General features: G+C 52.0%; 1 protein-coding gene across 1 annotated transcript in view; it reads left to right on the top strand.

Annotated features, from left to right (window-relative positions):
- The window catches only part of LOC106812399 (metabotropic glutamate receptor 2-like), a 23,934-nt gene extending 11,820 nt beyond the window's left edge, over positions 1 to 12,114 (top strand). Inside the window, exons 5-10 of the mRNA XM_014816269.1 lie at positions 2,316 to 2,500; positions 4,834 to 5,739; positions 6,687 to 6,932; positions 7,664 to 9,409; positions 10,101 to 11,394; positions 12,058 to 12,114. Of these exons, the coding sequence (XP_014671755.1) occupies positions 2,316 to 2,500; positions 4,834 to 5,739; positions 6,687 to 6,932; positions 7,664 to 9,409; positions 10,101 to 11,394; positions 12,058 to 12,077 (4,397 nt within the window). The 3' untranslated portion in view covers positions 12,078 to 12,114. The remainder of the gene's footprint in view (positions 1 to 2,315; positions 2,501 to 4,833; positions 5,740 to 6,686; positions 6,933 to 7,663; positions 9,410 to 10,100; positions 11,395 to 12,057) is intronic.
- Positions 12,115 to 12,480: the final 366 nt, after the last annotated feature.

Here is a 12,480-nt window from a genome sequence, read left to right as displayed (position 1 = left end):
TATATATATATATATATATATATATAGTAACGGAGAGGTTCGAATATATATCAACGGGGGGGGGGTAGATGTATAGCCCGAGGCTTGCTGCTGCATATTATATTATATAGCTAAGCCTAGCAGTGCTGCGGTATACGGCGCATGGCAGCGCGTCAGAGTAGCAGCAGTAAAAGCAGGTGGAGGCGATGAGGATGTTAGACGTAGTTGGGTGGTTTTCAGGGGCACTTCCGTGAGTGTTAGAAATACAGTGAACAGAGTGTACAATGAAGAATACTGTTGCATTGCGTTTTCTTTCTGTAACCTCTTCCCACTTCCTCTTTTTTTTTCGCGCCTCCTCTCTCTGACTCTGACTATCTCTCTTTGCTCATTGTCTCTCCCTCTGGCCCTCTCTCTCTTGGCCACCGAGTGTCTCTCCCTCTGGACCCTCTTCCTGCCGCCTGTCTCTTCTCTCTCTTTCTCATGGCCCTCCCTTTCTGGGCTCCCGCTGCTCTCCCGTCTTGGCCCTTCTGGTTTCTGCCGTCATGTTTCTCGCCTCTGACCGGCTATGCTCATTTCGGCCCCCCTCTCTATCCCGATCCTGGCCCTCTCTTGTCTGCGCGCCATTGTCCGTGCTCCCTCTGGCCCCTCTCTCTCTCTCTGCCCTCTGTCTCTCCCTCTGGCCCTCTCTTTCTGCCCCACGTCTCTCCTTCTGCCCTCTCTTGTCTGCCACCCTGTCTCGTCCCGGTCTGGGCGCTCTCGTTTCTGTGCCCCACAAAATATAACTTCAGCCTCTGGCCCTCGCATCTCTACTTCCTGTTTCTTCCTCTGGCGCCCTGCTCGTTTCTGCCCCACGTCTCTCCTTCTGGCGCTCTCTTTCTGCTCTCTGTCTCTTCCTCTGGCGCTCTCGTTCCTGCCCACGGATCTGTCTTAGATCTCTGGCCTGGGCGCTCTCTACTCCGCTGTTTCTCGCTTCTGCGCTCTCTTTCTGGTCCCATGTCGTCTCGCGCCTCTGGCCCTCTCGTTCTGCCCCATGTCTCGTCCCTCATGGCCCTCTCTTCCGCCCTGTCCTCCCTGGCCCTGCTCTTTCTTCTCATGTCTCCTGTCTTCCTGGCCTCTCTGCTCTATCATGACCAGTGATTCACGCACAGCTCGCACGCCAGCGCAGATACGATACTACCCTGACAAGCTCCTCCTCTTCTTCGCCCCATTCTCAGGTGAGAACTTCGGCTGCGGGGCCTGATACAGACACGGCAGCCATGGCAAGTGGTACGAGGCGATGCGCTGGCACTGTCCCATCTCAACCAGGACAGGGGCAACAAGCGCACGTGCGTCATCGTCAACACACATCGTTCGTGCCTTGGAGTAAGAGTATCGTAGGCATCGCTTTTCTATCGTCATAGGCCGCGTGACGGCGCCACCATACGCGTAGTTTGTACCGGCTCCGAGCGCGAAAATCATGCATCATCATCATCACAATCATCATCCTCATCATCAATCATCCATCTTCATTCATCCATCATCATGCGTTCATCATCATCATCCTCCATCATCATTATTGTTGATCAAGACACAGTCGATACTACTAAAGGTAGAATTAGGCTCGTTGTTGTTATGTTTATTGGCACCTTCTTATGACGGGTCCATTTATGCGCCATGTATACGCCATTTACGAAGTCCTCCTCAGTCCGAAGGGTTGAAATGTTCAGCGACCGAGAATAATTGTGTTTAAATAATGTTCATAAGTTAAGCGTTAAAATGATGTATTAGCTATGTACTATACATTATATCTAATAATTGTGAATTCCTCTGCACATTTAGCAATGTCACGTACGACACGGCTACGAAGCGGAACTGGCGACGAGCGCTTGTAGAGTAGGGTTCCACAGATGCAGGCACGGGAGAGCGACTGTAGGCCAATGTCTTCAAAACTGATACAGGTAAGCCATGTGTGTGTGCGATTGTGGGCGTGGTGCGTGCGTGCAGTGTGTGCGTGTGTGTGGCGTACGTGTGTGTGTGTTGTCGGGTGTGTGGTGTGCGTATGCGTGTGGCGTGTGTCGTGTGGTTGAGTGTGTGTGCTGTGTGTGTTGTGTGTGTGTGTGTTGTGTGTGTGTGTGTGGTAGTTGGTGTGTGTGTCGTGTGTGGGTGAGTGCTGTGTGTGTGTGTGTGTGTATGCGTGTGTTATGCGATGGTGTGTGCGTGGCGTACGTGCGTGCGTGCGTGGCGTGCGTGCGCGTGTGTCGTGGTGGGCGAGCTTTCTATCGTCTTTTTCGTTGCAATATATGATCGAGCGTTCGATCCCCATCTACATTACTGCATCAGTAATACACGTGCTACAGGCACGAATCGGTACGTCACGAAGCGACACCGAGCGGCCGCCCTGGCGAACCTTGTTTACGGACTTGTCGGCGTCCTACAGATGGCGTTCGGAGCGCCAGCAGCAGAGGCTTTGACGTACACAAGCAACTGTTCGTGTTCTGCGCCTGCGAAGCGACGGTTTTCTAACATCGCCAGCAAACCGCAGGTACAACACGCAGTAACGATTTCCTAAATATAAAAGGAGAATTAAAAGATAAATACGGGACCAAGAAGAAACAAAAAGAGAAAAGATAAAAACATCAATAGATAACATAACTAAAAAAAAAAACAAAGAACATGATCAATGCAAAAAAATAAAATATAAAACAAGAGTAATATAAGAAATAAATCGAATACACAAAAAAGATAAACTAAACAACGAAGAAATAGAGAAAAATTATCAAAGAAAAAAAGACAGAGGTAAACGAATCAGAAAAAATATGTTAAAATATAAAAAAAAATTCAAATAAGCAGTACAAAGTAAAGAAAGAAAAGCGCAGGAAAAATACAACCCAGACAAAGACAGAAAAGGAAAACAACAGCACACAACACAGCAGCCAACAGTAAAAAAAGACACCGCAACAACAACCCCACAACATAAATTACACTAACTACACAAAAACAACAACAATTACACCACAAAACAACACATACAAAAGACACTAAATAAAAAAAACCCAAGAAAAAAGCGAAAATCACGAAATAACAGAAGAGGAAAAAAATCAGAAACCAAGAAAAAGCAATTAAGAAAGAGAGACATAGATAAAATAAAAAAGAAAACTAAAAATACAAAGTATAAGTAAATAAAAGAATATATACATAAAGTGAAGCAAGAAACAAATAGAAAAACGAAAAAAAAAGAAAAAAAACATAGAGAAATACAAATGATAGAAACAGACAAGATAAAAACAATAAGTAAAACTAACAATAAAACTAAAACAATATCCTATAAAACAACAAGAACAAACCACTGGCAGGATCCGGCGCGGGCGCAGGGGCACTGCAGCCAGACGGACCGACGGCCCACCCTCGTGCCGCACGATAAACCCAATAAGATAAGTAACGAATAAACAGTAATATAACAGCTAAAAAAATCACTAACTAACCTAATCAAACAAAAAAGAAAGAAAAAATGTTAACATAAAGAAAAGAATTACGACAAACTATAAGATAACTAACAACAAACAAAAGAAACACAAACTATAAAAAAACAAAGATACCGAAGACAGGACAAATAAAAGAATAGAGCAAATTAGAAAAAAAATGCATATAATGACACTACCAAGCGTACTCTCTCAGCATATCTCTTGTTCTCATCTCTCTCTTGCTCTCCTCTCTCTCTCTCTCTTCTTCTCTCTTCTCTCTTTCTCTCTCTCTCATCTCATCTCTCCTCTATATATATATATGATATATCACCCTTTACTTCACTAACTTCTGTTCTCTCTCGACTACTGTCTACTCGTCTCAACGCACACTATTATTGCTGCGTTGCTCTTTCTATTTCTCTCTCGCTCTCTCTCTCTTTTTGCCGCTCTAGCTCCTTATTACCCAGCAAAGGTAGCTTGAGTTCGCGTAACTCAGTCTGTTTGCCATGCTAGAGTGTTGGGTTAGCTAGCTTCAATTACCGCCTACAATGTGCCGTCCACGTCTTTGGTTTCTCGTGCCTCTTCTTCTACTAATTACTTTATTAACATCCGTGTATACGTAGGTATTTCACGTGGGTTTTCACGTTGGTTTTAATGTAGGTATTTCACGTAGGTATTTCATGTAGTTATTGACGTAGGTGTTCACGTAAGTATTTACGTAAATATTGACGTAGGTATTGACGTAGGTATTGACGTAGGTATTGACGAAGAAAGAAAGTGAGAGAGCGAGAGAGCGAGAGAGAGAGAGGGAGGGAGAGAGAGAGAGAGAAGAGAGAGAGCGAGAGAGAGAGAGAGACAGAGAGAGAGAAGAGAAAGAGAGAGAGAGGAGAGAGAGAGAGAGAGAGAGAGAGAGAGAGGGAGAGAGAGAGAGAGAGAGAGAGGAGAGAGAGAGAGAGAAAGAGAGAGAGAGAGAGAGAGGAAAGAGAGAGAGAGAGGAGAGAGAGAGAGGAGAGAGAGAGAGAAGAGAGAGTAAAACAAAGAGGGAAGGGAAGAGCGCGCACTCGCAGACAGAGAGAAAGAGAGAGGGAGGGTGATCGAGAGAATGAGTAGCAAGAGAATAGAGATAGAGAGAAAGAGACGTGAGGGAGAGTGTGAATAGAGAGGGAAAGAAAGAGAGGAAAGCGCGGGGCGCGAAGAGAGGCGATTATATCTACATCCGTATATATATCTTTATATAATATATATATATATTTATATATATATATATAAATATAGTAGAGAGAGAGAGAGAGAGAGAGAGAGAGAGAAAGAGAGAGAGAGAGAGAGGAGGGAGGGGAGGGAGAGAGGAAGAGGGAGAGGGAGAAAAAGTAAATATGTATGTAGAGATATAAAGTACCTGCCTTCTCTGTTACAGGCCATCGCCGCCACCGTGCGCCGGCTCGGCTGGCGTTACGTCTCCATCATCTCTACAGCCGACGACTACGGCCGACAGGGTAGCGCCTCGCTGACGCAACTCCTCGACGCTGCCGACGTCTGCGTCGGCGTCACGGCCGAGGTACCGTCGGTATTTGCGTCGACCAGCCTAAACTCATACGAGAACGCAGTTGCGCGCGTCGCCACGAAGGCGCCGCTAGGAGGCGGCGTCGTCGCGTTCGTGTCGAATTCGGCCGTCGCGCGAGAGCTGCTGTCGGCTGCCGACAGGATTCCCGGTGGTGCCGACGTCGCGTGGGTGTTCAGCGACGGTCTGGGAACCGCAGCCGACGTTATCTCCGACCTTCGTGCATCTCGCGGCGTTGTCGCCGTCGGCGCTACGCCGCAACCGACGATCGACTCGTTCGGCATCCACTGGGCGACGCTAGACGAGACCGGCAAGGAGGAGGCGTTGCTAGGCAACCCGTGGTTCAAGGAGTACTTCCAGGAGGCGCACGGCTGCAGCCTCCCCGGCGAGCGTGCCTACGCGGCGCTGCCCGCCTGCCCCGAGCGCACGTTCGCCGAGCGGCAGCGACACTTCACGCAGAGCGACGACGTCGTGCGAGTCATCGACGCCGTCTACGCCTACGCCGAGGCTCTACGCGCCGCACACAGCGCCATCTGCGGGCCGACTTACAGGGGCGTGTGCGACGCCCTCTCGCGGATAACACGCGAGGTCTTCTTCAGAGATTACCTGGCCGCGGTCAGCTTCACCTACGGCGAGCGCAACCGAGCTGCGCCGGAGTTATACAACCGCCTGGTGGCGTTTGACGAGCGCGGTAACCCGAGTGGTTCCAAGCTGGGCGTCTATAGTTATCAACGCACGAACAACGAGTGGCGATTCGTGCAGGTAATACAGTAGTAATAACGGAGAGGGTACGGAGAGGTTTAGAGCTTGAATTTTTTAGACTAGTTAATTAGTACCAGTCTTAGTTATCACGAAAATTATTTATTTTGATATTTTTACTTTTTGAGAGTTCTATAATTCGACAAGGCGTGTGCTCTCTCAGCTAACTTTCTAGGTGCAATAATGCTAGCTCGAAACTAGCATTAAAACGTTGGAACTGAAAACTATGGACAGATGTCATAATCATCGACGCATAAGCGCCGACGCATAATCGCCGCCGCATAATCACCGACGCATAAGCGCCGACGCATAAGCGCCCACGCATAATCGTCGACGCATAATCGCCGACCCATAATCGCCGACGCATAATCGCCTACGCATAATCGCCGACGCATATTCGCCGACGCATCGACCGCTTACAGATCGTCGGCAGCCGTGTACTAGGGGAGCTAGGCTAGCAGGCTACATGCATCAGCTGCGTGGATCAAGCACTCATTCGCTTCCGCACTTCTCTCCCCCTCCTCTCGCACCACGGCGCATGCGCACTCTCTCACGTCTCTTCCTCCGCTGACAATACGTTCATGCGACGGACAGCGAAACTGCATCGCCTTAATTGGCAGTTTAACTCTCGTTTTGCCCGGGCACTGCGCGGCTACCGTATTTGCATATCACACAGCAGGCTGCTTTCCTTTGTTGTCTTCCCCCAGCCTGGAATATACAGAGAATCAGGATTTGGTAACGCAAAATATGTTCGCGGAGAGGTCATGGTTGCGGAAGCACCGGACCTTTAATAACGATAATATTAATAAAAAACAATTTTTTTTTATTACTAATATTATTATCAGGAGTAGATAATAGAAGAAAGCATTCCTGTGAAAATTTCTATTATCTACTCCTGTTATTATTAAGATTCTTTACTTATTTATTGTTTTTATTTGTTTATTTCACAGGTGTTTACGTTCGACACGGAGTTACGCGGCGTCGGAGGTGAGTCGCTGTGGTTCTACAATGCCGACGGAAGTCTGCGACTGCAGTCGCCGACGTCCGTGTGTCCCGCAGACTGCACGGAAGCATGCCCGAAACAGTATCCGCCGCCGCCGCCGACGACGACGACGCTAGCGCCACCTATCACCTGTCCGCCTCCCGAGCGGATACTAGTGACGCTTCCGCCCCCGTTCACGACTCCATGCCCCACGGTGCGAGCGTGATTTTATTAATTTTGTTGTTAGATTGTTACATTTTTGTGTGCTATGTGCGCGCCGTTTGTATTATTGATAAGCGTGCAAAATCAATAGCCTCGTTCACACGAGACCTCGTATTTATGAAATACGGTATTTGCGAAATATACGCGAATCTGAGAAAATACGCGGCCGAGCGTTCACAACGCCTGATATCCGGGCTGCCTAGAAATACGGTATTTGGCGAGCCGGTATTGCGGATGCCGAAAAATAAACAAATGCAATGCGCACGACTGCTGCGCGATAGCGCGGGCACGCCGCTCGGCGCGAACTGCCGATAAAAATAACGTAGATCTGGTCCGCAGCTCAGACAAAGTTCCAGCTCGCGTTACAACTGGAACTGTCGAGCGCGACGGCAAGTTTATAAAATACGCGGCTTCGAAATACGGTATTTAGCGTTCAACACGAGGAATGCGGGTCCCTGGCAAGAGATCCGGTATTTCTCAAGCACGGCAAATTATTCGGGGTCTGGAAGCCGCGTATTTACATCCAATACCGGATCTGTTTAGATACTGTATTTCTTGGACAGCGCATTTTGCCTCGTGTGAACGCTAAATACCGGATTTCTTGCTACGTGTGAACGCGGCTAATATCGATAGTGAAAACTATCGAACGTCTGGATCTGTGCTGACTGCATGCGCGTCGTTAGCATGGACACTGACGCTGTTTCTTCCTACTTTACACTTCAGGAGCCGGTTTGTACGTGTCGGCCATGCGAATGCCCGCCCGTGGTGACGTGCGAGCCGTGCACGCCTGCGCCGACACCGACGACACCGCCGCCATGCCTCTGCCCGACGTGCCATCCACCGCTCGACTGCTCCTACTGTTCCACACCGCCGCCGGTGCGGTGCACGTGCCCGCCGCTCGACTGTGATCAGTGTAGGAGTCCCGACTACGGCTTGGTGACACCCGACAGGCACACCGCGACGCCGCCGCAGGCTACGACGCGGCCGCAGCAGGCAGTGCCCGCCGTCAGAACCGAGACACATTCTCAGACGTATGCTGCACCAGAATCCGAGGCGGAGGCTGAGCCAGAAGCCGAGACAGAGCCACACGCTGAGTCCGACACAGACACAGACACCGATGCAGAGAAAGGCACGCGGGCAGAGACCGGAAGCGGGGCTGAGATAGCTAGCGACCGCCAAGTGGCGTACGTGTACAGGCCTAGCTCCGATAAGGTTTTCCTCAACGGAGTGCTGCCAATACACGCGCGCGGAGACACGCGCTTCGCCTGCGGCCCGCTAGATGGCGCCACCTTCCCGCTGCTGGCAGCGGCGCTGTACGCGCTCGAGCGAGGCAACGGCGACGGAGAGCGTCTGCAGATGGGGGCGCTGTTCACAGACTCGTGCGGCAGCGCCGAGAGAGGGCGCCGCGACGCGTTCACCTTCCTCGCCGGAGAGGGAGTCTACGGCGACGCATACTCGCCGCGCGTCGCACCGACCTCCGTCGCCGCCTATCTGACCTTTGACCCCGTCGAGGCGGACGCCGTCGCCGATGTGGCGCGCCCAGCCGGCGTGCCCGTCGTGCTCGCGTCTGCGTCGGCGCCGGCAGCGACACCTGGCGTGCTGTACGCGCTGCCGGGCGTCGACGCGCAGATGGACGCCATCAGCGCCATATTGGAGATGTTCAGCTGGGACATGGTGTCGCTAGCGTACACGGGCTCCGACAGCGACGCCAGCGCCCTCCTGCGGGCGGCAAACGCGCGCGGCATATGCGTCGCCGAGACGCTCGACCTGGAGACGACCGACGCGAAGCAGGTCGTCGACGCGCTGCAGCAACGACAGACAGAGGGCGCCACCGTCGTCGTCGTGCTCGCGCGACCGCAGGAGACACGTGACCTGCTCGCGGCGGCGCAGGACGCGAGCAGCGACTTCGTCTGGATTGCCGACGACCGCTGGGGCGACAGCGCTCGCGTCGTCGACGGATTGCACATCGGCAAGGGGGCGCTGACGCTCCGGGCGGAGACTGCCGACGTACCGGGCCTGCGCAGCTACGTGGAGAGCCTCACGCCGACGTCGCACGGCGACATCCCCGACGCGTGGTTCGACGAGTTCTGGCAGCGTCACTTCCGCTGTCGGCTGCCGCGCGCGACGCCGACGCTGACGCAGTACGCCGACGAGTGCGACGACGCGCTGCGTCTCGACGCGACCGACGTTCTGTCGGGAAGCTACGCGACGCAGGTGGCGCTGGCGGTCAACGCTACGATGCGGGGATTCCGTGCGTACGTGCAGCGCTTCTGCCCCGACCTTCACCTGCTCGGCATCGACACGTGCCTGATGACGTATGCACCTCGCGACGCGCTCGCGCACTACATCCAGCAGGCGAAGGTTGGCGACGGCGACGACTTCCGGTTGACCGACGACGGCTCCAGCAGCGTCGTCTACGGCGTCTACAACTACCGGCGACAGAAGGGCGGCGAGTTCAAGTATGAGAAGGTAGGTGGCGCGAGCGTCGATTCGCGTGTGTCGATGCCGGTTAGATAGAATAGAATGAATAAATCTATGAATGCATGAATACATGAATCTACGAACGTACACGCATTCAAACGAATAGACAAGCAAACAAACAATCAAACAAACAAAAAGATAAGCAAACGGTTAATTAGATATATTATATAGATAAATAAATAAATAAAGCACGCTCGTACGTTCTGTGTATATGTATGTGTATGTACGTGCATGCTTGTATATGTGTGCCTGTGTGCGCGTGCATGTGTGCGTGTATGTGGGCTGCCTGTGCGCGTATGTGCGTATAAGTGGGCTGCCTGCGCGTGTATGTGTGTGTGTATGTGTGCGTGCGTGCGTGCGCGTGTATATGTGTGTGTATGTGTGTGTGCGTTCGTGCGTGTATATGTGCGTGCGTGCGTGCGTGTAAGTGTGTGTAAAGCCCGGCGCACACGTGAGTTATTTTACTCAAATAAAATGACGCATGAGTCATTTTACTCACGTGTGCGGCGGATTTTCGTTGAGTAATTGACGCATGCGTCATTTTACTCACGTGTGCGGCGGATTTTCGTTGAGTAATTTGACTCATGCGTCATTTTACTTGAGTAAAATAACTCACGTGTGCGCCGGGCTTTTCTCAGCCGATCTCATCCCTCTCTCGCTCTCTCTTTCACGCATACAGGTGGGCGACTACCGCGACGACAAGCTGCATCTGAAGCCGACCGACGTCGACATCTATTACACGACGGACTACAGAAACGTGCCGACGTCGACATGCAACAAGATCACGTGCCGACCGTGTCGCGAGCAGCTGCACGCAGCGCCACTCACCGCCGACGACGTCCGCGCCGACCCGGTCGTCGGCTCGCATCCTGCGTCGGCGGCCGCCGTCGGATCCGGCGCGCGCGACCGCTTCCGCTTTGACACGGGCTGGGGCATCGTCGTGACGGTGCTGTCCTGCGTCGGCGTCATGCTCTGCGTCATGATGCTGCTCTACTTCTGCTGCCTGAGCGCCGTCGTGCGCGGCTCGAGTCTCGTCGGCTACCTGCTGCTTCTCGCGCTGGCGCTCCTCTTCGCCCTCAACCTCGCCTTCGTGGCGACGCCGACGCGCGCCACCTGCGGCATCCGCCGCTTCTTCCTCGGCGTCCTATACGCCGCCATCTTTGCGTCGATGCTCGTCAAAGCGCTCAACATCTGGCGGCGCCACCAGGGCGGCGCTGCCGACAAGGCGGTTGGCGACACGTGCTTCTCGCGACCGGGAGGTCTGCTCGCCATCGCGCTGTCGCTCGTGCTCGTGCAGGTGCTCGTCGCCAGCGAGTGGCTCCTCCTGGCGGCGCCGGACGTCGCCTACGACGGCGTCGGCGTCGCCGGCTGCGCGCCGTACGACGCCTTCATGACGCACCTCGTCTTCTCGTGCGTCTACGTCATGCTGCTGCTACTGCTAACCGCCGTCTTCTCCTTACTCAGCTGGAACAGTTCCGAGAACAGCCGCGAGTCGCGCTGGGTGTCGCTCGCCTGCGTCGTCTCCGTCGTCACGTGGGTCGCGTGGACGCTCGTCGCCACGTCGGTGCCGCACGCGTGGCGCGACCTGGCGGTGTGCGTCGGCAACCTCATCAACGGCTACGCCGTGCTCATGTGCGTCTTCCTGCGCAAGGTCTGGGTGCTGCATCGGCTGCGGCGGCAGGAGAAGCAGGCCGCGAGCGGCGGAGCGCAGACCGTCTCCGATATCTACTACAACCAACCGCTGGCGCTCAGCTACCCCGACCTCAGCGCGTCGAAGAGCCAACTCGGATACGAGGGCGGCAGCCAGTTCCAGCCGATCTACGAGACAGCGGGCATGGCGCCGCCGCTGCCGCTGCCTTTCGCGCAGCCGCCCATTGCCGTAGACTACGACGGCGGGAGTCAGTTCAGCCCTGGCTATCCGATGACAGGCTCGCAGGGCCCCGGCTACCTCTACCTGGATAGGGACGCGCCAGGTAGGAACCCGGGTTCCGATCCGGAATTCCGTCCGGGGAGATTTCCGTCTCGAACTACACTCGAATTTTTAATCCATTTGTAATATTTAATACATGATACATATTACATAATACATATACACATACATTACATATACATTACATATACACATACATTACATATACATTACATATACATATTACATGATACATATATACATTGTATGATACATGATACATATTACATAATACATAACAAATAATGCTTAATACATAATACATGATACATGATACACGATACATAATACACAATACATAATGCACAATACATAGTTATACATAATACGTAATATATAATATATAATACTTAACACGTATGCCACTAGCAGGTAACATATTACGAATAATACATAATACTCAATTTATATAACATAATACATGACAAATGACACGTAACACATGTAAATAATAGGATCCGTCATGTCAATGTTCATTAGGTCCGTCACACGTGACGTCACAGTAAACCCCGACGTACGCAGACGACGGTGGCGAGTAGATATCAGGCTGCTGACGTCAATCCAACCCGTGTGCGAGCAGACGACGTCGGGTTACGTGGGGTTTCCCAACACGCGCAAAACCTTCTAGAATATGCGAGGGATTAACCGTGTGGTGCCTGTGTTGCAGATGCCGATGTTGCCGTATGATGGAGAACGACGACAGCGCCATCTGATGCTCGCGCATGAAAACAAAGATCAAAAACCAAGTGGAGAAGTAGCAAATGTGCGCGCGTGTGCCCGCGTGCGTGTCCGCGTACGCGCTTCAAAAAAAGGCTTACCGTAGCGCATGTATGTCGAGTTCATACATGGATGCATGATGCAGCTGCGTTTAGGCAATAATCGGTTGATACAGTGTGTTTTTACTGTATGTTTACACTGTGTGTTTACAGCGTGTGTTTACAACGTTTGTTTTCACTGTATGTTTACACTGTGTGTTTACTGCGTGTGTTTACAGCGTGTGTTTAAAACGTTTGCTTTCACTGTATGTTTACACTGTATGTTTACTGCGTGTATTTACAGCGTGTGTTTACAACGTGTGTATACAACGTGT

Source organism: Priapulus caudatus, unplaced genomic scaffold, assembly GCF_000485595.1.
Source record: "Priapulus caudatus unplaced genomic scaffold, Priapulus_caudatus-5.0.1 Scaffold644, whole genome shotgun sequence".
NCBI classification, from domain to species: Eukaryota; Metazoa; Priapulida; class Priapulimorpha; order Priapulimorphida; family Priapulidae; genus Priapulus; species Priapulus caudatus.
This window is presented reverse-complemented; position numbering and strand designations above follow the sequence as displayed.